Source organism: Gadus chalcogrammus, chromosome 7 (assembly GCF_026213295.1).
Source record: "Gadus chalcogrammus isolate NIFS_2021 chromosome 7, NIFS_Gcha_1.0, whole genome shotgun sequence".
Classification (NCBI taxonomy): Eukaryota; Metazoa; Chordata; class Actinopteri; order Gadiformes; family Gadidae; genus Gadus; species Gadus chalcogrammus.
Window position 1 is genome coordinate 30,346,419 of NC_079418.1, and position 26,094 is coordinate 30,372,512.

Sequence of the window (26,094 nt, forward strand, 5' to 3'; positions counted from 1 at the left end):
TTTCTCTCAGTTGGGCTAGCAGTCTGTCTATCTAGCTGTCTTTGTCTGCGTTTCTTTGTGAACGTAGTTGGCAGTTTTTGGTTGCTAGGCAGAGATGCAACACCTTAACATGTGTTGCATAACACTTTGTGTAACATGATACTAGGTAATAATACTTGTAACTTTTGTAATATAACACTTTTTGTGTAATATGTGTGATGTGTAATTACACTGTCTGACCAGCAGGGCGCAGCGCTGAGTCCTCTCTGATGTCGGAGGCCAAGGTTCTCGGAGTGCTGGGGCCTCATCTGAACATCACCAACCTGCTGGGGGTCTGTGGTCCCCCAGGTACCTCTACTCTACTAGATAGATCATATGTATCCGAGTGAATATCCATCATTTAGTATAAATATATAGTATATATCATACATTACTATAGGTAGCATCAGTTATATGTATTATATATTACTATTAGTAGTATTTGTAATTATGCGTAATATAGTTAGTTATTATGACAGCATGACTCATTATACAGTATATGACTATAAGTAGTTTTAGTAATTATATATGTATGTAATCTGCATAACCTCCCTCCTTATCCCCTCCTCCTCCCTAACCCTCCTAAAAACACCCCTCTTACGCACCTATTGTAGGTTATACGTCCTAGCACCTATTGTACCTCTACATGCTTATTGGCATGTCTGTCTGTCTGTCTGTTTGTCTGTCTGTATATTCCTAGGTTCCTTCTTCCTGATAACTGAGTTGTGTGGTCACGGTGACCTGCTTGACTACCTGCACCGTCACAAGCACAGCTTACTGACCGACGAAGTCCCACACCTAGACAACAGGTAGAATCACCTAGACAACAGGTAGAATCACCTAGACAACATGTAGAATTACCTAGACAACGGGTAGAATCACCTAGACAACGGGTAGAATCACCTAGGCAACGGGTAGAATCACCACGACAACAGGTAAAATCACCTAGACAACAGGTAGAATCACCTAGACAACACGTAGATTACCTAGACAACGGGTAGAATCACCAGGACAACAGGTAAAATCACCTAGACAACGGGAAGAATCACCAGGACAAAAGGTCAGGGTTAGTGAGTTAACCTCATGGTCAGGGTTACTTCAGGGTTAGTTAGTTAACCTCATGGTTGGGGTTAGGTAACCTCATGGTCAGGGTTAGGTAACCTCATGGTCAGGGTTAGGTAACCTCATGGTCAGGGTTAGGTAACCTCATGGCCAGGGTTAGTTGATGTTAATAGAGCCACAGCGAAATGATGCAATGATGAAGATGAGATGACTGTCTGTCTGTCTGTCTGTCTGTCTGTCTGTCTGTCTGTCTGTCTGTCTGTCTGTCTGTCTGTCTGTCTGTCTGTCTGTCTGTCTGTCTGTCTGTCTGTCTGTCTGTCTGTCTGTCTGTCTGTCCGTCGGTCTGTGCGTCGGTCTGCCTGTTCTCCTAGTGAGGCCGTAGAGGGAGGTTATATGGACATGATGAATGGAGATGCTCAGTGTGTTGCCATGGAGACGCTTGGCGATCCATCCCACCCTGAACTCAACCCGAGCCCTGAGGACCCGCTGTGTGGTACCGTGACATATACAATATTATATATACACATAAAACACACCTATACCGCATAGATATATAGAACCAGACTGGGTAGCCCCGCCCATTCTGCCGGCGATTTGAGTTCGCCCTGCGGAAAGGTCTGGAGAAGAGCAACACATTTCTTTCTAGTTTCGATACGTTTTTGCGAGAGCCAATCACCAAGCTGGCTTTTCCCCCCCTGGCACGCTATAGGCTGGTTTAACACAATGACGACAGGGAAGCGACGGCAAGCAGCCAATTGCGTACAGAGTCAGTAGAACTGGGCCCGTTGAGGTTGATCACGCCTCTTGTGCTGAAGAAAAGGACAGCAGCTTCCCCAGACCAACGTGCAATCTACCATTGAGCTTGGTCTGGCAATAGCCAGGCTAATGTAGAACCTCACCTAGACCTCACCTAGCCTAATGTTATCTACATCCTATAATACGTATCTATAGTATAGATAACTGTACCTATGTAACCTAGCCTAATGTTATCTACATCATATAATACGTATCTATAATATAGATAACCGTACCTACATAACCTAGCCTAATGTTATCTACATCATATAATACGTATCTATAATATAGATAACTGTATCTACATAACCTAGCCTAATGTTATCTACATCATATAATACGTATCTATAATATAGATAACTGTACCTATGTAACCTAGCCTAATGTTATCTACATCATATAATACGTATCTATAGTATAGATAACTGTACCTATGTAACCTAGCCTAATGTTATCTACATCATATAATACGTATCTATAATATAGATAACCGTACCTACATAACCTAGCCTAATGTTATCTACATCATATAATACGTATCTATAATATAGATAACTGTACCTACATAACCTAGCCTAATGTTATCTACATCATATAATACGTATCTATAATATAGATAACTGTACCTACATAACCTAGCCTAATGTTATCTACAGCAGTGGTGCACGGGGGAATAGATGCTAGGTGATGGATGTATTTGGTGCATCAGCTCTCTCCTCTCTCTCCAGGGGATGCTGATCCTGGTCGTCATGGTGACTCCTCTAGCCTCACCCTTCAGGACCTCATCAGTTTCAGCCACCAGGTGGCCGAGGCAATGACCTTCCTGTCCTCCAAGAACGTAGGTCCCTTCTTATGTCTCCTTCCTCTAGCATCCTTCTAATGTCTCCTTCCTCCCACATCCTGGGACCCTTCTCATGTCTCCTTCCTCCCACATTCCTCCCACATCCTAGGACCCTTCTCATGTCTCCTTCCTCTAGCATCCTAGGACCCTTCTCATGTCACATCCTCTGACATCCACAAACCTTTCTCCTGTTTCCTTCCTCTATTTTTACAGCGAAACACCGTACTTGTACAGAGTGATCACTGTGTGTGTGTGTGTGTGTGTGTGTGTGTGCGTAGTGTGTCCATAGGGACCTAGCAGCCAGGAATGTGTTGGTGTGTGGGGGGGGGCTGGTGAAGGTGGGAGACTGGCGTCTGTCACATGACCTCCACAAGGATCCAAGCTACGTCGCCCGCGGCAACGTGAGTCAGAAGCTCCCGTCGATCTGATCTGTAGCCATGTAAAGGGGAGGAGTCTGTGTGTGTGTGTGTGTGTGTGTGTGTGTGTGTGTGTGTGTGTGTGTGTGTGTGTGTGTGTGTGTGTGTGTGTGTGTGTGTGTGTGTGTGTGTGTGTGTTTGTGTGTGAAATTGTTTGTGTGTGTGTGAAATTGTGTGTGTACGTGTAATTATGTGTGTGTGTGTGTGTGTGTGTGTGTGTCTGTTGGTGCGTGTGTGCATGTGTGCATGTTTGTAATTGTGTGTGTGTAGTTGTGTATGTGCGTGTGTCTAATTGGGTAATTGTGTGTTTTCTAATTGTGTATTTGTGTGTTTGTAATCGTGTAACAATTTGTAATTGTGTGTGCACGTGCGTGCCTGTGTGTGTGTGTGTTTGTGTGTGTGTGTGTGTGTGTGTGTGTGTGTGTGTGTGTGTGTTTGTGTGTGTGTGTGTGTGTGTGTGTGTGTGTGTGTGTGTGTGTGTGTGTGTGTGTGCGCGTGTGTGTGTGCAGTGCTACCTGCCAGTGAAGTGGATGTCTCCAGAGAGCATCTTCCAGAGCGTTTACACCACGCAGAGCGACGTCTGGGCCTACGGAGTTCTGCTGTGGGAGATCTTCTCTCTGGGTACTCTGACTACTACTGTACTGTAGACGATATAGTATGTAGTATACACTACTACTATATACAGTGGTATAGAGTATTACTAGGGTATATACATACTAGTCCTATAATACCGTTGTACATGTTTATACCCATCTACCTAACCTACTAATTTCTATCTATAAACTCTCGGGACTACTTGCAACATAGTTTATATAATATATTGTTTATGCTAGTACTACAATATACAGCAGTATATAGTAGTACTATACACATTAGTCCTATAGTTAACATGGTAATATCTATCTATCTAACCAACTCATTTCTATTTATAAACTCTGGGGACTACTATTACCATAGTTTATATAATATGTAGTATAATTGTATTACAATATATAGTAGTATATATAAGTACTATACATGCTAGTCCTATTAAATTAAATGTATTATTATTATTATTATTATTGTATATATGTATATTATGGTTACTACTAATAGCATAGTGTATATAATGTATACTATATACAGAACTATTAAAGTAACCTCACCTAACGTTATCTAGAACAGTAGATCATCGAGGAAATACTGGATCCAAGTGTATAGATTGTCTGGTAGGCAGTATAGATCTATAAATGGATGCACGGTAGATGTGCCTACAATGAGCCCTGTATAACTGTATGAACGTCACCTTCTAAGGGGAGGCTCCATACGCAGACCTGAGCTCCACCAACAAACTGTGTTCAGCCCTGAAGACCGGATACCGCATGGCCAGACCCAAACAGGCTTCCCAGGACCTGTAAGCATCGGACCCTAGCAATATCATCCAACCCCTAACCCCCTTACCCCATCACCGAACCCCATAACCCCTATCCTTGAACCCCTAACCCTAACCTCAAACCCTGTAACAACCTAACCCATAAACCCATCACCCCTAAATCTAAATCTAACACCAAACACCCGTACCCTAACCCCAATGTAACTAGGCCCACATCACCCTGACAACCACAATGTAACTAGGCCCACAACCTCACGACAACCACATGTCACCAGGACCATATCACCATGACAACCACCATGTCACCAGGACCACATCACCATGACAACCACCATGTCACCAGGACCACATTACCATGACAACCACCATGTCACCAGGACCACATCACCATGACAACCACCATGTTACTAGGCCCTGCAACCCCCTATGTTTTTACTGAGATAAATGTGTGTGTGTGTGTGTGTGTGTGTGTGTGTGTGTGTGTGTGTGTGTGTGTGTGTGTGTGTGTGTGTGTGTGTGTGTGTGTGTGTGTGTGTGTCTCGTGTGTGTGTGTCACGTGTGCTGTGGGTGTGTCAACAGATACCAGCTGATGATTGGCTGTTGGAAGGCGGAGCCAACCTCCAGACTCTCTTTTACTTCTTTAGCCGTTGCTACTGGCAACGTGCTGGACCACGCCCACAAACAGGTCTCCATGATCTGATTACGTCTCCTAAAAAATGTTTGATTGTAGGACAATATGTATTTACAACTGATCATATGATGTTACGATATCTCCAGAGTGCAGACAGAGTGCATTGACATTGGTTATTCAAACAGCTTCTGGTTGGTTCTCACTGGTTTAAAACGCTTTTGGTTGATTCGAACTGGTTCAACCAGCTGAGTCTTGGTGTTTCCTGATGTGTATTGTGTGGTGTTGTATCATGTGTTGTGTGTTGTCATGGTGTCTGTTGTGTTAGGGTGTGTATCATGTTACGGTGTGTTCTGTTGTTTGGGCAGCTGTACTCCCAGCTGAAGCAGAACTTCCTGAGTGGAGAGAACACAGCGATAACCAGATCAAGAGCCGCCAGGACAGACAAACAGCCTGGTAACCTAGGTAACGCACTTACCCTGTCATTCAGACAGCCTGGTAACCTAGGTAACGCACTTACCCTGTCATTCAGACAGCCTGGTTACCTAGGTAACGCACTTACCCTGTCTTTCAGACAGCCTCGTAACCTAGGTAACACACTTACCCTGTCATTCAGATAGCCTGGTTACCTAGGTAACACACCTACCCCGTCATTCAGACAGCCCGGTTACCTAGGTTACGCTCTCACCCTCCGCCCGTCCCTCTCCCCCTACAGAGGACCACCCCCCTGAGGTTTTGGTCGACCGAACAAGTACAGAGCTCCCGGAGGCTGGCTCCTCCCACAGCTACCTGGTAACCATGGAAACCAGTGCCCGGGTGCAGGCAGGTCCTGAAAACCTCCAAACCCCGTGAGTATGTACAGTACAAAGTATTTTGTTTTAAAAGAAGTATAGTGGCACAATATGTCTATAGTGCCTAGTACAATACTAGATAATAAAGCATATGAATATACTATACTAGATAGTATAACATATAAACAATACTATGTGGTATGGTATATGTGTGTGCTATACAGTATAGCACATACATATACTGTAGTAGATAGTATATTTACTATACTGTTTAGGGCGGTGTAGGGTTGGGTGGGGCAGCTTAGTGTTGGGTTTGGAAATTTCGGCTGATGTAGTTTAGAGTCGGTAGGGGGGTGTAGTAGGGTTAGTAGGTTTGGGTGGAGGTAGTTTAGAGTCAGTAGTGTAGGGTTATGGCGCATTTCCACCGGAGGGTCCGGGTCGGTTCGGTGCGGCTTGGTGGAGTAGTGAAGGTGCGGTTCGTGTTCCTGAATCCTTGGACGCCAGCCTTCCGAGTTGCACTTTTGACGTCATTTCCGGTCTCGGAGCATTTATAGCGTTCCTGTTCGTCTTTGTGATTGTGTCATGCAATTGGCTAGTCGTTAAATTTTGTTAGCTACATTAGCCTCTTTAGAAAACCAGCACGAAAACAAACAACAGAACTTTACATTGTATTGCACGTACAGCAAGACCATGCAATGTATGAATTGGGGACCAGAATAAAGTAGCAATGTAATCAAGTTTGTAAGAGCATTTAAAAGCGACATTAAAATGACCTACGTGGTACAAATACAAAGAAAATTAATATCTTCACGGGCGCAGCCATTTTGCTGAGAGCGTCATCACTGCTCTCGGTCTACTCTCAGAATTCCGAAAGATGAAGACAAAAAGGGGGCGTGCCTCCGAGAAATGCCGCAAGAAAGCTGGGAGATCTTCGACTTTCGACTCGGAAGTCTGGCGTCCGAGGATTGAGGAACACAACATCATTACCCCAACGGCTTAGTACTGCTTGACGAGTACAGCTCAATACGGCTCAGTCTGGGTCAAGCCCACTTTTGGCGTTGAAAACGTGATCCGTGCCACACCTTAGCGAACTGAACCGACTTGCACCCTCCGGTGGAAACGCACCATTAGTAGGTTTGGGTGGAGGTAGTTTAGAGTCAGTAGGCTAGTCTAGGGTTAGTAGATTCGATTAGGAGTGGGAGTTAGTAGGGTAGTGCAGGGTTAGTAGATTCGGTTAGGAGTAGGAGGTATTAGCAGGCGCGGCCCTCCCTACAGGCGGGTCAGGCGGCCGCCTAGAGCGCCATCTAGAGGGGGGGCGCAAAATCTAAAATGTGCGAAAAAAAAAAAAAAATCACTTATCGGCCACGTCTCCCCGTTAAGAACACGCGCCCCCCCCCCCCCCCCCCCCCCCGTCAACAATCGCTTCACCCCCCCCCCCCCCCCCCCCCCCCCCCCGTCAACAATCGCTTCCCCCCCCCCCCCCCCCCCCCGTCAACAATCGCTTCACCCCCGTCCCCGTCCCCGTCCCCGTCCCCGTCCCCGTCCCCGTCCCCCCCGTCAACAATCGCTTCATACACCCCCCCCCCTCGCCTAGAGCGCCAAATGTGCTGGGGCCGCCCCTGGGTATTAGGGTTCTTTTCTCCTTCTGTTCTCCTCCACTTCCTGTCTTAAGGAGGAACAGAGAATAGCACACAAGTGCTGTCAGCACTTTGAACTAAAATTGAGAGATAGAGAGAAGTTAGTTAACTTGAATATCAGAGTTAAAGAGAAGTAAGTTATAATAAGAGTTATATAGATATGGTTAAAGGAATTCAAATTCTAGAGAGGATTAGGGTTAGGGTTACAGTTTAACTTAATATACTAGAAATTAACCTTACAACACATCACCCTTAAAGCAGGGTAGAAACATTCACATTAAGAATATCATTATGCAACACAGCAGATTAGATACATTCACATTTCTAAAAAATTCTCATGAATTCATTCACTGAGATAGTACAGACATTGCATATAGAAGTGTGGCGCAATAGTAATTTCATCATGTGTTCATCTGATATCATGTATTCATCCTCAGCCTGGCTGTTATTGAGGCAGCTCCAGAATCCCACGATGCCTCAATGGTGGAACAAACATCAGACCTGATGGATGCAAGATAAGAGTCCCCCTGGTACATATCTCATCTACTTCAAGATAAGAGTCGCCCTAGGACATATCTCATCTACTTCAAGATAAGAGTCCCCCTAGTACATATCTCATCTACTTCAAGATAAGAGTCGCCCTAGGACATATCTCATCTACTTCAAGATAAGAGTCCCCCTAGTACATATCTCATCTACTTCAAGATAAGAGTCCCCCTAATTAATAACTCATATTCTTCAAGATAAGAGTCCCCCTAATTAATAACTCATATTCTTCAAGATAAGAGTCCCCCTAATTAATAACTCATATTCTACAAGATAAGAGTCCCCCTAATTAATAACTCATATACTTCAAGATAAAAGTTCTGCTAAATCGGAATAAAGAACATATACTACAAGATAAGAGTTCTCCTGAACCTGAATATTGAACATGTACTACAAGACAAGAGTCCTCATGAATTACCATCATTGTTATCATTGTTGTTTTATTATTATGATAACTATCATCATCATTGTTATGTATATCATGTTATGTTATCAAGTAATGTGCTTTATAATATTGTTTTGAGTTGTATTATAATTGTTTGGAGCTTATGAATGATAACATGAGTTATGGTTACATAATGAGATATTGAAAGCTATCTACATATGATAATGTATGTTAGGGTTAGCTGATATCTAAATGATAAATAAATATCATAAACGATAATATAAGGTTGGGGTTGATGATAATTATGTTTGCATGCCACTTGTTATAGTTTACTGAAAATTAAAATAAAAATGTAATCAAAACACAGTGTGATAAACACACACACAAAAACACATGTATACACTTATATATACACACATATATATGTGAATATATATCTAAACACATATATATATATATACAAACATACTATATACATACACACATATATAAACATATGTTAATGTATGTACTTATATACATAGATAGATAGATAGATAGATAGATAGATAGATAGATAGATAGATAGATAGATAGATAGATAGATAGATAGATAGATAGAAATGTATTGTCCCCTTGGCGAAATTGTTCTCAGTCAATAGACAGATACACATGAGCGTTAACCACAACAACAACAACATAAAAACAAAATATATAGCTACAGAAAGGGAGGGAGAGAAAAAAGAAGGAAAGAGAGGGGTTTGCACACAGAGGAAGTAGTGAGGAGAAGCAGATAGTAACAAGGAGCGAGAAGAATTGAGTAACAGAGTTTGTGGAGTTTAGAAGAGAGAACATCGTCACCAACAGATCGCCAAAGGGGACCGATGCAGGCGTCCCTTCAGTATGTGCTGTTCTTCATGGTGGTTGACACCTTTGCAAAAGGTAATGATCAACCGTTTCAATTGTTTTATTGACATTTTGATTGATGTATGAATGTGTTATTTGAGGATATATTTTCGGTAGAATGCTCTTCATTATTATCTTGTGGTAGGCTAAGAATGGTGACAGTGCTGCTGGTTTCTACTGATGATAAAACATCCAATCTCTTTATCTTTCTATTTTCCAATTAATAAGATAAAGTTAACTGTCAACTGTCTCGTTGTCTTTATGGCAATGACAAATAAAGTACTTTGAACTTTGAAAGTTAGCTAGCGTGGACTTCTGGACAATCGTAACATCAGCGACAGTTGGTTTGCCCTAAGTTACTGTACAACCAATGCTTTAACATCTGATAGAATATTATAATATATTACATTATTATATATAATATATTCTAGAAATCAAGAGGTCTTGAACACGATAGAACCAACTGAGTACCGACCCAAAAGAACCAGCCTAATATAAAAGCAATATAATCAACCCAATAGAAACCCAATAGAATCCTCCCAATAGGAACACAATATAACCAACCCAATAGGAACCCAACAGAGCCAACACAATACAAACACTATAGAAACCCAGTGAACAGTGAAAGAGGAAGAACTCCAGGATTACTTAACAGACTTTACAGAAAGTCTGATTCAGCCGTTTCAGAGGATCCTTGTTCCCTGTCCTGAGAAGTGTCTGGTGAAATACACAAACAACCACGTACCAGAATAGTACCATAGCATGGTGAAAGACCAGTTATAATAGCAGTACTGTAACAGAACCCCTATTCTAATCAACAATGAAACAATCAAGTAGGTTTCCTCCTACAAGTATTTGGGAGTATGGATAGATCACCTGTTATCCTTGAAAGACCATGTAGAATTCGTCTGCAAGAGAAAAAAACAGAGGATATACTTTTCAAACGCCTCAGATAATTTTGGGCGAGCAGTCGAATTCTTCATTCATTCTTCACCTCAGCAGCCATGTCTTAAACAGAGAATACGAACTGTTACCATCAACGTGCAGATTCAGAATACCCCAGTTGAACAGAATCAAACTGAAACACTCCTATCTTCAATCCACACGATCAACATTGAATCAATCTCTAGATCAGGGAGAAGGTGAAGGGACTTTTATGTTTATGTCTTCTATGTGATTGTGTTTTTCTGTTTTCTGTTTGTGGTCTGTGACGTAATGCCCTACAATGTACACTATATGGACAATTGATGTTACATGTATGTGTTGAACCACAGCGGAGCAACTAAATGGAAGCAATGTACGTTGGGAGCCCAAGGGCAAAGTGATGGGTTTGTGAACGGAAGTCTGAGTGATGAGTGGGTTGAACGACGCCGTCGTCATGAGCGGAACCTTCCGAGAGTTTCAGTTGACACGCCCTGAACGTTTTTTCCTTCATTGCTTTATTCATCTCTTGGACGACCGTTGTCCTGCCTGTTTAGACAGAAAAAAATCTCTCCTTGCATCACAATCTCACAACAATTAGCAATTCATGTTTTGAGGAGAGATTGAAGGCTTGCAAGGGATGCTGCAAACAATCAAAGATACAATCAATATTGGAGTTAAGAAGGAAAAAAAACGTACAGCAATACTCATTGGTTACTTTGAAAAAGTACTGCAGGGCTAGTAGGTTACCCCAGAGTAAAGATAGTATATCTCCAAAATGCTAGAGCTGGAATGTGTAATCTTGGTACCAAAATAAACTCAATGTGGATACTGCTTCGTTAGAGTGAATAAAGCTGGAACATTGCTGATCATTTTGACACTTGACCTCTCTATTGAAAGATCAAGGCGCCAGATGACGATAAAGAACCAGTTCTGATAAAACTAATAACTATTTCTTATAACTATTAACTATTTCCTCTGAACCCATTCCTAGTTAAGATACATTGATTGTTAACACCATGTTTAGTTGCAAAATGGTGTCCATAAACTTGATTATCCGTTTATGGTGGTTTTATGACAACAAACCCAAGTTGAACTTGATAAATATCGCTATTGTTCTACTGTTGCTCTCTTTGATACGTTTAAACATCTTTGCAATTCTGGAACTTCGGGTCATTTTGGGATGAAGAGGGAGATAGGGAGAAAGGAAAAATAGTATTAAAAGCTAGGATATCTTAAAAGTACTGCATGCCCATTGGGATATCTTAAAACTAACTGCATCTCCATGTCTGTTATGGTTATAGAAATAGTATAGTTATGATCATAGTCTGTTATAGTTATTATGTAGCCATGGTTATCAATTAGTTATGGTTCTGTAAAAGTTAGTTCTAGTTTTAGTAAAGTCTTGTTCTCTCCACAGAAACGCCCTCCATGACTCTGAACTCCAGGCTTTACCCGAATGGGTCGGAGGTCGAGTTGGCAGCTGGTTCCTCCTTCACCCTGTATTGTCATGGTAACGGTTCCGCCGGAGGCTGGTCCAGCTCCGCCTTCTCGCTGCGTTTGAGAGACTCCTTGGGCCCCACCCTGGAGGTCGGACGCTCAAAACCCCGACACACGGGCACGTACCGCTGTGGGGACGCCTGGATCCACCTCTACGTCAGAGGTCAGACCCTACCCTGAACCTGCTAACCCCAGACCTGCTAACCCTAAACCTACTTACTCTGAACCTGTTATCCCACCTTAACTTAAACCTACTAACCCTGAACCCACTAACCCTAAACTACCAACCCTAAACCTACTAACCCTAAACTACTAACCCTGAACCTACTAACCCTAAACTACTAACCCTGAACCTGCTAACCCTAAACCTACTAACCCTAAACTACTAACCCTAAACCTAGTAACCCTAAACTACTAACCCTAAACCTACTTATCCTGAACCGGCTAACCCTAAACCTACTAACCCTAAACCTACTAACCCTAAACTACTAACCCTAAACCTACTCGCCCTAAACCTACTACCTCTAAACCTACTACCTACTAAACCTAAACCTGCTAACCTTAAACCTACTTACCCTAAACCTGCCTGTCTGCTTACCTTTCTGTCTGCCTGTCTGTCTGTCTGTCTGTCTGTCTGTCTGTCTGTCTGTCTGTCTGTCTGTCTGTCTGTCTGTCTGTCTGTCTGTCTCCCTCAGACTCAGCCAATCCTGCCAGTGCGTTCGAGGTTCCCAAACGTATACCGAACCTGGAGGAAGGGCGGGACTTCCTGTTGGAGTGCTTGGTGACCGACCCGTCCTTCAGCCAGCTGACGCTCCGGCGAGAGCGAGAGCCGGGCGGGCTGCCTCTGGGCATGGTGGTGACCTTTGACCCCCAGCGAGGCGCTCTGATCCGGAACGTAAGCCCGGCCTTCAGTGGGAGCTACGTCTGCTCAGCTCAGAAGGATGGCCAAGAGTTCACCTCCAAGCCTTTATACCTGGTGGTCACCGGTGAGCATTCCTACCTACTAATACCTACTAATAACACTACTTAATGATGCCCTTATCAACCACTGGTACATTTACATTAATGTATAGGGTATTTAGCAGACGCTTTTATCCAGGGCAACTTACAATACGTACATTTGTCGGAAGAAAGAGAAACTACATATATCGCTGTTGGTACCGTAAGGATGTTCATAGAAACAAGGGCCTAGACTTACAAATGCTAGGTTTTGCAACTGCAAAGACGTACGACGTCAAATAGATTTGTAAGAGGGGTGTTTTTAGGAGAGTAAGGGAGGACGAGGGGTAAGGGGTGAGGCTATGCAGGAGTCCGAGTGAACTCTGAACTGGTGAGCCTTGAGTCTCTTGGGGAGGCTGATGAGCGACTCTGCAGTCCTGTCGTCGGCAGGGAGTTCGTTCCACTATTGCGGTGCCGAAAAACAGAGAAGAGTTGTGACTTTCAATGGATTCATTACTATCTGACCTTATAATACTATTGTATGTCTGTCTGTCTGTCTGTCTGTCTTTCTGTCTGTCTGTCTGTCTGTCTGTCTGTCTGTCTGTCTGTCTGCCTGTCTGTCTGTCTGCCTGTCTGTCTGTCTGTCTGTCTGTCTGTCTGTCTGTCTGTCTGTCTGTCTGTCTGTCTGTCTGTCTGTCTGTCTGTCTGTCTGGCTGTCGGTCTGTCTGTCTGTCTGTCTGTCTCCACTAGGGTTGCGTGATCTACCCGTCGTCTCCATAGGTCAGGATTCTTTTATTCGTGTCGTGGGAGAGAGTTTGGAGATAACCTGTCTCACAACCAACCCCGATCACAGAGTCTCTGTTACCTGGACACACACGCACCTACAGGTAGACACACACCTGGAGACATAGACAATTACAGGTAGACACACACCTGGACACACACACACACAAACATACGCCTACAGGTACACACACACAGAAAGACACAAACACACATACCTCATTAAGGTATAAACACGCAACCACACACACACACACAAACATACGCCTACAGGTACACGCGCACACACACACACACACACACACACACACACACACACACACACACACCTACACCCACACACGCACGCCTCCTGAATGAGGTGGTGAGCTGATACTGTGCGTGCAGGGGCTGGCCCTGACGGAGGGACAGGAGTATAAGGACAAGACGTTCTACAAGAACCTCACGCTCACACTGCCCGCGGTCCAGGGGCGGCACGGCGGTCGCTACACCTGCACGGCCAAAAACCAGGCTGGCGTCGCCACGGCAACCGCCAACCTGACTGTCGTCGGTGAGACACAGTCACTTTATGTATAATTCAAATATGTATATTTTTTATAGGTCACGTTTGATATATTTGTGGTCTGTGGTTCCTCCCAGATGCTCCTTACCTGAGGGTCTACCTCCTGCCTGTTCGGCAGGCTAACGTTAGCACCGCGCAGATGACTGTGAGGCTGGTGGTGGATGCTAGCGCTAACTCGACCTTTAGCCCCAGCGGGGCTAACGGTAGCGCGGGGGCGGCGCCTAGCGTGGTGGAGGTGTGGGAGGGGCGGGACGTGAGGCTGGCCTTCCTGACGGAGGCGTACCCTCCACTGCGGCACCGTCAGTGGGACACACCCTGGCTGAATAACACCTCGCTCCAGGAGAGCACCATCAGCCAGCCCGACAGGTGAGAGCCGCTTTCCACCAGAACACAGCACCTCATACTGCCACAGTGTGGGTCTGTTCAGCACCTCCTACTGTAACAGTGTTGGTCTGTTCAGCACCTCCTACTGTAACAGTGTGGGTCTGGTCAGCACCTCCTACTGTAACAGTGTGGGTCTGTTCAGCACCTCCTACTGTAACAGTGTGGGTCTGTTCAGCGCCTCCTACTGCCACAGTGTTGTTCTGTTCAACACCTCCTACTGCCACAGTGTTGATCTGGTCAGCACCTCCTACTGCCACAGTGTGGGTCTGGTCAGCACCTCCTACTGTAACAGTGTGGGTCTGGTCAGCACCTCCTACTGTAACAGTGTTGGTCTGGTCAACACCTCCTACTGTAACAGTGTTGGTCTGTTCAGCACCTCCTACTGTAACAGTGTTGGTCTTGCCAGCACCTCCTACTGTATCAGTGTTGGTCTGTTCAGCACCTCCTACTGCCACAGTGTTGGTCTGTTCAGCACCTCCTACTGTAACAGTGTGGGTCTGGTCAGCACCTCCTACTGTAACAGTGTTGGTCTGGTCAGCGCCTCCTACTGCAACAGTGTGGGTCTGTTCAGCACCTCCTACTGTAACAGTGTGGGTCTGTTCAGCGCCTCCTACTGTAACAGTGTTGGTCTGGTCAGCACCTCCTACTGTAACAGTGTGGGTCTGGTCAGCACCTCCTACTGTAACAGTGTTGGTCTGTTCTCTGGTCAGCCTGTGGTGTGAGGATGTGTGACTCAACAGTGATAATGTTGAGTCAGATAGTGATATTGTTAAATGCTTAGATAGTAAGAATGTTTAGTCAGATAATGATAATGTTTAGTCAGACGGTGATAATGTTTGACAGTGATTTCGATATTGATAATGTTAAGTCGGATAGTGATAATGTTTAATTTGTTATATGTTCGATGGTGATAATGTTTAGTCAGATAGTGATAATGTTTAGATAGTGATGATGTTTGTTTTGGGTGTCTCTTGTAGGTTGGAATCGTGGCTGCTTCTGAGAAAGGTTAGATTTGAGGACCGGGGGAAATACACATTCTGCTTCTCTTCTCTGGTTTCCAGTGGCAACCGTACCATCGATCTCCGGGTTTACAGTAAGACCGCCCCCTGCTGGCCACACCCTGATGATGAGGCTTGAAAAATGACATCATGATTCTCATTGGCTGGTATGTTTCAGGATCCCCTACCGCGGTGATCAAACCGAACGGGAATCAAACTCTCGTCTGCTCCAGCTCAGGATATCCTCTGCCCGAACTCCACTGGTACAGATGTCCTTGGATCTCCGACACGTATGTATAATTACCACTAATTACGTAGTGACCAGCTGATACTTACTTACCACACTTACCAAATTTAGTCCAACAGACATATTTTATGGTGCCTGTTGATCATTTCATTTTAATTAATAATAAGAATATTATAAATGTGGTATAAAGTAAGGATCTCATTGTTTGTTTATTCATTATTTATATTCATTATGCTAGCGGTTGATACTCATATCCATTGAACGGATGATAATTTGATCTGATCTTGTTGCATGGCAGCTGTGGGGATCATCCCACATATCAGCTGTCAGAGGCCGACCAATCAGGAGAGACCAAGGAGCTGAATGGGGAAGTTCACAGGGAGCTGGCCTTGACGTTCAACGGTGATAATGTGACAGTGGAGTGCGTGGCCAGAAGCAAAATGGGCGAGTCTCGTGTCCAGTACTACGTCCCTGGTAAGGCCCTGGTACAATACTGTATAAAGCAATTCTATAATACCACTGTAAAGTATCTTCTGCTTTAAACAGTGACTATGATACTGCTGTATACAGTAACTATATAATACTACTGTAAAAAGTAACTATATAATGCTACTTTAAACAGTAACTATAATAATACTGTAAACAGTAACTATGATACTACTGTATTCTATTTACTATTACTTTAAACTGTAACTATAATGCTACTTTAAATAGTAACTATAATAATAGTGTATACAGTTACTATATAATGCTAATGTAAACAGTAACTATGATACTACTGTATACTATATACTATTACTTTAAACTGTAACTATAATACTACTGTATACAGTAACAATACTAATACTGTATATACTGTAACTCTATAATACTACTGTACACAATAACTATGATACTACTGTATACTATATACTATTACTTTAAACAGTAACTATAATACTACTGTATACAGTAACAATACTAATACTGGATATACTGTAACTCTATAATACTACTGTACACAATAACTATGATACTACTGTATACTATATACTATTACTTTTTCAGTAACTATAATAATACTATGTACAGTAACTATACTAATACTGTAAATACAGTAACTCTATAATACTACTGTAGACAGTAACTATGATACTACTGTATACTATATAATACCACCTTAAACAGTTACTATAATATTACTGTATACATATAATACGACTGTACACAGTTAGTATAATACTACTGTATACAGTAACTCTTTAATACTACTGTACACAGTAACAGACGTTACATATATATAAGATATGAGAGACATTTAGATGAGATATAAAATGTTTTTTCCTCTCACACAGTTTTGACCCTCCCTTCAAAGCAAGACCGTCCACCTCCCTTCTTCAACTCTATTCTGATTGGGTCCTCCAGTGCCGCTGTGCTTCTCCTCCTCCTCCTATTGGCTCTCCTCTACAAGTACAAACAGGTGAAGGAACACCTGCCGTGTAACGCCCTCTGACCTCCCCCTCCCCGATGACCCTGCCAACCCTCTGACCCCTGATGGTTCTCCTGCCCAGAAACCTCGCTATGAGATCCGCTGGAAGATCATTGACGTTAACCAGGGCAACGAGTACACCTTCATCGACCCCACCCAGCTGCCCTACAACGACATGAAGTGGGAGTTCCCCAGAGAGCAGCTACAGCTGGGTACAGCCTCACATCAGTACAGCTTTACACCGCACCTGGTACCGTTACATACAACACCTGGTACCACAACACCTGGTACCGTTACATACAACACCTGGTACCACAACACCTGGTACCGTTACATACAACACCTGGTACCACAACACCTGGTACCGTTACATACAACCCCTGGTACCACAACCCCTGGTACCACAACACCTGGTACCGTTACATACAACACCTGGTACCACAACCCCTGGTACCACAACACCTGGTACCTTTACATACAACACCTGGTACCACAACACCTGGTACCACAACACCTGGTACCGTTACATACAACACCTGGTACCACAACCCCTGGTACCACAACACCTGGTACCACGACCCCTGGTACCACGACCCCTGGTACCACAACACCTGGTACCACAACCCCTGGTACCACAACACCTGGTACCACAACACCTGGTACCTTTACATACAACACCTGGTACCACAACACCTGGTACCACAACACCTGGTACCGTTACATACAACACCTGGTACCACAACCCCTGGTACCACAACACCTGGTACCACGACCCCTTGTACCACGACCCCTGGTACCACAACACCTGGTACCACAACCCCTGGTACCACAACCCCTGGTACCACAACACCTGGTACCTTTACATACAACACCTGGTACCACAACACCTGGTACCGTTACATACAACACCTGGTACCACAACCCCTGGTACCACAACACCTGGTACCACAACCCCTGGTACCATGACCCCTGGTACCACAACACCTGGTACCACACATAGAACACCTGGTGCCACAACGCCTGGTACCACAACACCTGGTACCGTTACATACAACACCTGGTAACACAACACCTGGTACAACACATAAAACACCTGGTACCACTTCACAATCAATAGAGCTACACGCAATACACAACATCTATATAAACATATATATCTCTTCAGTTATATACATGTATGTTACATGTATATATGTAGACGTGTGTGTGTGTGTGTGTGTGTGTGTGTGTGTGTGTGTGTGTGTGTGTGTGTGTGTGTGTGTGTGTGTGTGTGTGTGTGTGTGTGTGTGTGTGTGTGTGTGTGTGTGTGTGTGTGTGTGTAGGCCTGGTGGTGGGGGCGGGGGCCTTTGGGAAAGTGGTGGAGGCCACAGCCTACGGATTGGGGGAGGAGGACAGCATCAAGAAAGTAGCGGTCAAGATGCTGAAACGTGAGTCTCTCTCTCTCTCTCTCTCTCTCTCTCTCTCTCTCTCTCTCTCTCTCTCTCTCTCTCTCCCTCTCTCTCTCTCTCTCTCTCTCTCTCTCTCTCTCTCTCTCTCTCTCTCTCTCTCTCTCTCTCTCTCTCTCTCTCTCTCTGTCTCCTTCTCTCTCTCTCTCTCTCTCTCTCTCTCTCTCTGTCTCCTCTCTCTCTCTCTCTCTCTCTCTCTCTCTCTCTCTCTCTCTCTCTCTCTCTCTCTTTCTCTGTCATATATGTGTCTGTCACGTGTATGTGTGTGAATATATAATGTTTGTATGTGTGTGTTGTGTCTGGCTGTGTCTGTAACAGCCAGCGCTCATTCAGAGGAAAGTGAGGCTCTGATGTCAGAATTGAAGATTCTAAGCCACCTTGGTTACCATGACAACATCGTCAACCTGCTGGGCGCCTGCACCCGCGGAGGTAACATCCCAAAATACATATATATGACATCATACATGTGTATATATAATATGTAACATCATACATAATGTATATCTATGACATCATACATATGTAGTATGACATCATACATGTGTATGTATATAACATCATACATATGTATATCTATGACATCATACATATATATGACATCATACATATATATAACATCATACATGTGTATATATATGACATCATACATATATATGACATCATACATATGTATATTTATGACATCATATGTGTATATGACATCATACACATATTTACATTTACATTTTGGGCATTTAGCAGACGCTTTTATCCAAAGCGATCAACAAAAAGTACATTTGTACATTTGATGATGTCATTTATATGTTTGAGGTCATAGATATATTACTGCCTATTATACTACTTCAAACATTGTAGATATATGATATACATATACGTATACGTTTGTGTGTTTTTATGCAGCATGGGATAAAGTAACTCTTATGTACCTCCTATATCCTACCTCCTGTATCCTCCCTCCTGTAGGTCCCATGCTGATGATCACAGAGTACTGTTACAACGGGGACCTCCTCAACTTTTTGCGTGGGCGGGCGTCCATCTCAGCCGAAGAGGGGTATAAAAACATGGAGGGTAGCAGTCGCAGGTAACTCCAGTCCCTACCCTCTAACTCTACCCTCTCTAACCGCTCACTCCTGTCTCTGAATCCTAACGTGTGTGTGTGTGTGTGTGTGTGTGTGTCTGTGTGTGTGTGTGTGTGTGTGTGTGTGTGTGTGTGTGTGTGTGTGTGTGTGTGTGTGTGTGTGTGTGTGTGTGTGTGTGTGTGTGTGTGTGTGTGTTGGTGTTTAACAGTGACAGTGGAATCTCATGTTCTGAATACCAGGAAATGCAGCAAGGTAACCATCCTCACGGCCCACACACTCTCCAAGGTAGCACACACACCGAAACACACACATACACACACACACACACACACACACACACACACACACACACACACACACACACACACACACACACACACTCACACTCACACTCACACTCACACTCACACTCACACACACACACACACACACACACACACACACACACACACACACCGAAACACACACACACACACACACACACACACACACACACACACACACACACACACACACACACACACACACACACACACACACACACACACACACACACACACTCACACGGACTTCAGGTATGACACACACGCAAACTTTCTGGTCAATTAAAGTAAGAACTGTTACAGTGTAGTTACAAGTAAGTAATGCTAGTGTATTTACACATGAAGTACAGTTACAGTGAAATTATACAAGTAAGTAAGGCCACAGTGAGACATTACAATAGGGAGACATTAATTAACAATTCATTAACATTAGTTAAATTCCTAATAAGCAATTAAAAAGCATTTCATTCAAAGTAAACTGATGGTCTAGTAATCATTTACTATGGTGCTCATGTAATTTAAGGTATTGTTACATTGAGTTGCAGAGGTTGAGGAGACCAACATTGAACCACATGTGTGTACCTCTTACCTGTCAGGTGAGGAGGACGGTAGATTCAGTCTCCTGGATCTCTTCCAGTACTCCTACCAGGTGGCCCAAGGGATGGACTTCCTGTCATCAAGGAATGTAAGACACACACACACACACACACACACACACACACACACACACACACACACACACACACACACGCACACACGCACACACCACACACATTCTCTCAAACACACACACACACACACACACACACACACACACACACACACACACACACACACACACACACACACACACACACACACACACACACAACTTTATCTCCATCTGACCGGCTGTCTGTCCGTCTGTCTGTCTGTCTGTCCGTGTGAAGTGTATCCACAGAGACGTTGCTGCCAGGAACGTGCTGCTGACTGAGTTCCGCGTGGCCAAGATCTGTGACTTTGGTCTGGCCCGCGACATCACAGACGACGACAACTACATTATCAAGGGGAATGTGGGTCACATGCACGTCCACTCTCATCTCTTCTTCCGACTTCACCTGTACTCACTAACCGTACTCTCTTATTAAGGCCCAATCCCATTTCTACCCCTTACGCCTTCCCCTTACCCCTTCTCCTTACCCCTTCCCCTTACCCCTTCAAAACAAGGGGGAGGGGTAAAGGGAAGGGGTAAGGGGTAGAAATGGGATTGGGCCTTAATCTCCAATCTAATATCACTTAGTCCTACTAATCCTAATTTGGCATCTAATCGAAACAAATCGAATCCCATCTAATCAAATCTTTAATCGAATAGAATCTAACATATATTCTTTAATCAAATAACATTTGATCTTATCCTTGATCTAATATAATATAATGCAATATCTTATCTCATACCCTTTTGTCAAATCTCTAATTGTATTCTATCTCAATGTATCTCTGATCAAATCCCATCTAATTTATAATAGAAGCCCATCCAATCAAACTCTAATTTTATTGGATTTTGATCTGATATCCAATCTAATTGCTTTGTATCTAATAAACGGTTTTATGTAATCCCGTCTAATCTACCGTCTAACGTAATCCAATCTAATCTAATCTGGAGAGCGCTGCTGGCTGCAGGGACCACATTGTTTCGTCGGCTCTTTCAACCAACTAAAGTAGCCTTTGGTTCTGACAGCGTGTTTCTCTCTGGATGTTTGGTGTTCCCAACAGGCCCGGCTGCCAGTGAAGTGGATGTCTCCAGAGAGCATCTTCCAGTGTGTTTACACCACGCAGAGCGACGTCTGGTCCTACGGAGTTCTGCTGTGGGAGATCTTCTCTCTGGGTACTGTCATCCATCCATCTATCTAACCAACCAACTCATTTCTATTTATAAAATCTGGGTACTACTAGTAACATAGTTCATATAATATGTACTTGTACTGAAGCATAACCTCTTTATCTATAACCTCAGGTCTGTATCTATACATCATGTCTTTATCCATAACCTCATGTCTCTTTAACCTCATATCTCTATAACCTCGTATCTTTATCTATAACCTCATATCTCTGTAACCTCATATCTCTCTAACCTCATATCTCTAGAACCTCATATCTTTCACTAGAACCTCATATCTCTAAAACCTCATATCCCTAGAACCTCATATCCCTAGAACCTCATATCTCTAAAACCTCCTATCTCTTTAACCTCATTTCTTTAGTTAGAATCTCATCTCTTAACCTCATATCCCTAGAACCTCATATCTTTCTCTAGAACCTCATTTCTCTAAAACCTCATATCCCTAGAACCTCATATCTCTAAAACCTCATATCCCTAGAACCTCATATCTTTCTCTAGAACCTCATATCTCTAAAACCTCCTATCTCTTTAACCTCATTTCTTTAGTTAGAATCTCATCTCTTAACCTCATATCTCTAGAACCTCATATCTTTATCTAGAACTTTCTCAAGAACCTCATAACTTGAAAACCTCCTATCTTTATCTCAAACCTCATTTCTCTCAAACCTCATATCTCCATCTCCTCACCATGGGGGTCGTGTTGTCAAGTCCCGACTGTGTCTCCGTCTGTGCAGGTCAGAGTCCGTACCCCAACGTGGTCGTGGACGCTCACTTCTACAAGATGATCAAAGCCGGCCGGCACATGTCCAAGCCTGACTTCGCCACTGCAGAGATGTAAAGAACTTTTTATCTTAATATTGTTCAATTAACTATGAATAATAATTATAGATCTGTTCTTCTGCTGAAGATCCAATAATCCTAATGTTCCTCTGGAGAGGTTTCCCAGAGATTGTCTGGATCTAACCAATGAGCTGCGACCCCTCCTCTCTCCTCTCCAGATACCAGCTGATGATTGGCTGTTGGAATTTAGAGCCCACCCACAGACCAACATTCACTGAGATTGGCCAGTTGATTAAGAACCTCCTCTCCACCAATGAGGCACAGACGCATCAAAATGACCCGGTAAGAGAGAAAACCAAGAGGATTAATCATGCAGATGACAAATAATAGAAATGTCATTAATTTACTCATTTATATCCCTTAGCATTCAGACCTGAAAACTTAACTCATGTTGTGTCCCTTAGCGTTCAGACCTGGACACTTAACTCTGATGTGTCCCTTAACACTTAACTCTGATGCGTCCCTTAGCGTTCAGACCTGGACAGAGAGCAGGGTGTTAGGACAGCCGACCAAAGGCTCAAATCAGAGACTGAAGACGGCCCTCTACAAGGTAAGGGCTTGGTGAAACAGCTTCCGCAAGAGACTCAGGACTCCCTGGTCCACAGTTCACCTGGTCTCAGTTTAGGCCCAATCCCATTTCTTACCCCTTCCCCTTACCCCTCTCCCTTGTTTTGAAGGGGTAAGGGGAAGGGGTAAGGGGAAGAAATGGGATTGGGCCTAAGGCCCAATCCCATTTCTTCCCCTTCCCCTTACCCCCCCCCCCCCCCTTGTTTTGAAGGGGGACGGGGAAGGGGTAAGGGGAAGGGGTAAGGGGTAGAAATGGGATTGGGCCATAGCCTCCTCCCTACCCCCCCACCGCCCCTCCACCTCCCTCACCCTCCTAACACCCCTCTCACGCACTTGTTGAATGTTGTAACTCCTGGCACAAAAATAGTACTTAGCATGGTGTAGCATTTTACCCCAGCTATCTTTGTGTTATACGGAGAATGGGTTCACCTAGCATCTGTAAGGCAGTTGGTTCTACGTACCTTGCTGTACCAAAAGCGATATGTTGTTGTTTCTCTTTCTTCTGATAAATGTACTTTCGCTTTGGATAAAAGCATCTGCTAAATGCCCTAAATGTAAATGTTAATGTAATGGAATAATAGAATAAGATATGTATAGTAATAACTTTGTATCTATAATAATTATTCTTACAATAATATATAAACAGTATATTGCTAAAAATGGTCCTCTTGTAGTGTCCTTCCCAATGTCATCGTCTAGTGACCTCTTCTTGTTTCCTTTCCTAGTTTTCTCTCCTAGTGACCTCTCCTTGTTTCCTCTCCTAGACGTCTTTGAGGAGGCGGATCCTCTTTTGAGGACGAAGATGAGGAAGAACGTGTACCACTAATATGAAATTAATATATGATATGTATAAATGTGTTCTTATGCTACATATTATATATGATATATATTAACAGATCTGTTAATATACTATATATTACATAATATATAGTACATGATATAGTATACTTTATAACAGATACTATATGACAATGTCTGTTAATATAATGTATTATGTATAATACATGATATAGTATATGATATACTTCTAAAAACTATTTTATACATACAATATCACCATGTCTGCTGAGAGAAACATTGTATACACTATATAATTATAATATATATTATACATAATATAGTCGACTATACTACAGTATAAACCATGTAACATCTTGCATACATTGCAATTATTTGGCATTATGACATAATACTACTAGTATGTCATCTTTATTATATAGTAAAAACTTTTTTATTATTTAGGTAACATTCTGCATTATTCTGCTTGATTATTTTAATGTTTTTTTAGATGTTTTTTTAGAATTATAAGGTGATTTTGTGTTCAAATCATGATGAGAACATTATTTTAAATTGTCAATTTCTTAAATTAACTGATGATTATATTTACTTTAATTGATTTGAAAGAATAGGAAATGTTAACTAAAAATAGAAAATCTATCTCTCTTTAACGATTACGATGACGATGTGGACAGGGCCTAACTGTAACTGAAGGGATGTGGGCGGGACCTAACACTTACGGTGTAGAGATGTGGGCGGGACCTAACGTTACAGTTTTGGGTTGTAGGCGGGGCCTAACTCTTAATGTGGAGAGATGTAGGAGGGGCCTAACTCTTACTGTGTAGAGATGTGGGCGGGACCTAGCTCTTACTGTGTGTGGTTGTGGGCAGTGCCGAACTACTCTGTGCGTTTTAAATATGAATACTTATAAAAGTATTTTCATTGAAATTATTAAATAATGTTGCCAAGTTTTTATTAAACATTTAAAATCCATACTAGACCAAGTGGGTCTAAGGTAAAGTGTCAGAACTGGGTCTAGGGTAAAGCATCATTACTGTCTAGGGTGGTATCATTACTGTGACTAGAGTACACTATCAGTACTGGGTCTATGGCAGAGGTTCTCAACCACCGGGCCGCGGACCAATACCGGGCTGCTAAGGCCACAGGGCCACAGAGATTAAGAAATCAAGCATTATTTTTATACGCTTATTGCATACTTGAAAACTGCTAACAGATGATGAATAAGCTCATCTTAAATTTTTTATTGCATTGATGTTTCAGTGTATCATAGTCGTGTTGTTTGACTATTATACTGTTACTGTCTATTAATAAAATTGTGTTTATATTCTTAATAATGGTTGTACAGTATCTGTGTTTATTTGATTAGATGAGGCAGGTATATAATGGTTTGTTTCCTGGTCGGGCCTGAAACATACTGAATGTAAAATATGCATACTGGGCCTCAGTAATAAAAATAAAAGTATCAGTGCTGGGTGTAGCGCAGTATATGACCCGGGAAGAGAGAAAACCAAGAGGATTAATCATACAGATGACAAATAATAGAAATTTCATTAATTTACTCATTTATATCCCTTAGCATTCAGACCTGAAAACTTAACTCATGTTGTGTCCCTTAGCGTTCAGACCTGGACACTTAACTCTGATGTGTCCCTTAACACTTAACTCTGATGCGTCCCTCAGAGTTCAGGCCTGGACAGAGAGCAGGGTGTTAGGACAGCCGACCAAAGGCTCAAATCAGAGACTGAAGACGGCCTTGGTGAAAGGTAAGGGCTTGGTGAAACAGCTTCCCCAAGAGACTCAGGACTCGTAACAGAACAGAAGTAACAGAAACCGCCTGGAGAGTACGGCCAGAGTTTGCTCTAAAATAATTGGACTGTCAATAAGAACTCTCTCCTCCATCCACGACCAGCAAACACTCCGGTTAGCCAAAAGAATTATGCAGGACCCCTCACACGCTCTACACCCCGCCTTTGAGTGGCTCCCCT

The 26,094-nt window shown here is 43.1% G+C and overlaps 2 protein-coding genes across 4 annotated transcripts; both read left to right on the forward strand.

The window, feature by feature from the left end:
• The first annotated feature begins 187 nt into the window (after window positions 1-187).
• Window positions 188-8,875, forward strand: LOC130385709 (platelet-derived growth factor receptor beta-like). 2 transcript variants are annotated; one of them, XM_056594367.1, is made up of 11 exons: window positions 188-327; window positions 719-827; window positions 1,452-1,573; window positions 2,604-2,713; window positions 2,995-3,117; window positions 3,642-3,753; window positions 4,426-4,525; window positions 5,084-5,189; window positions 5,501-5,597; window positions 5,848-5,980; window positions 7,998-8,875. In XM_056594367.1, the coding sequence occupies exons 1-11, from the start codon at window positions 249-251 to the stop codon at window positions 8,077-8,079; spliced, it is 1,173 nt and encodes a 390-aa protein (XP_056450342.1). In that variant the 5' UTR covers window positions 188-248; the 3' UTR covers window positions 8,080-8,875. The 2 variants fall into 2 exon arrangements, with proteins under 2 accessions (XP_056450342.1, XP_056450343.1); XM_056594368.1 differs by having other exon boundaries at window positions 5,848-5,984; window positions 7,998-8,090.
• Window positions 8,876-9,270: 395 nt separating this feature from the next.
• Window positions 9,271-25,733, forward strand: csf1rb (colony stimulating factor 1 receptor, b). 2 transcript variants are annotated; one of them, XM_056594364.1, is made up of 22 exons: window positions 9,271-9,412; window positions 11,718-11,960; window positions 12,493-12,783; window positions 13,487-13,623; window positions 13,907-14,069; window positions 14,159-14,447; window positions 15,443-15,558; window positions 15,642-15,753; window positions 16,009-16,184; window positions 17,045-17,169; window positions 17,261-17,390; window positions 18,501-18,605; window positions 18,942-19,052; window positions 19,587-19,704; window positions 19,911-19,987; window positions 20,622-20,710; window positions 20,955-21,077; window positions 21,778-21,889; window positions 22,639-22,738; window positions 22,903-23,026; window positions 23,213-23,294; window positions 24,076-25,733. In XM_056594364.1, exons 1-22 carry the CDS (start codon window positions 9,355-9,357, stop codon window positions 24,135-24,137), a joined length of 2,943 nt encoding a protein of 980 aa, XP_056450339.1. In that variant the 5' UTR covers window positions 9,271-9,354; the 3' UTR covers window positions 24,138-25,733. The 2 variants fall into 2 exon arrangements, with proteins under 2 accessions (XP_056450339.1, XP_056450340.1); XM_056594365.1 differs by having other exon boundaries at window positions 19,911-19,954.
• The last annotated feature ends 361 nt before the right edge of the window (window positions 25,734-26,094 follow it).

Coding starts and splice junctions, on each gene's coding strand:
- LOC130385709 (XM_056594367.1), top strand. CDS start 249: ATGTCGGAGGCCAAGGTTCTCGGAGTGCTGGGGCCTCATCTGAACATC. Junction 3,754..4,425: donor GTGGGAGATCTTCTCTCTGG/GTACTCTGACTA, acceptor TCACCTTCTAAG/GGGAGGCTCCATACGCAGAC. Junction 4,526..5,083: donor AAACAGGCTTCCCAGGACCT/GTAAGCATCGGA, acceptor GTGTGTCAACAG/ATACCAGCTGATGATTGGCT.
- csf1rb (XM_056594364.1), top strand. CDS start 9,355: ATGCAGGCGTCCCTTCAGTATGTGCTGTTCTTCATGGTGGTTGACACC. Junction 9,413..11,717: donor GGTTGACACCTTTGCAAAAG/GTAATGATCAAC, acceptor TTCTCTCCACAG/AAACGCCCTCCATGACTCTG. Junction 11,961..12,492: donor GATCCACCTCTACGTCAGAG/GTCAGACCCTAC, acceptor TGTCTCCCTCAG/ACTCAGCCAATCCTGCCAGT.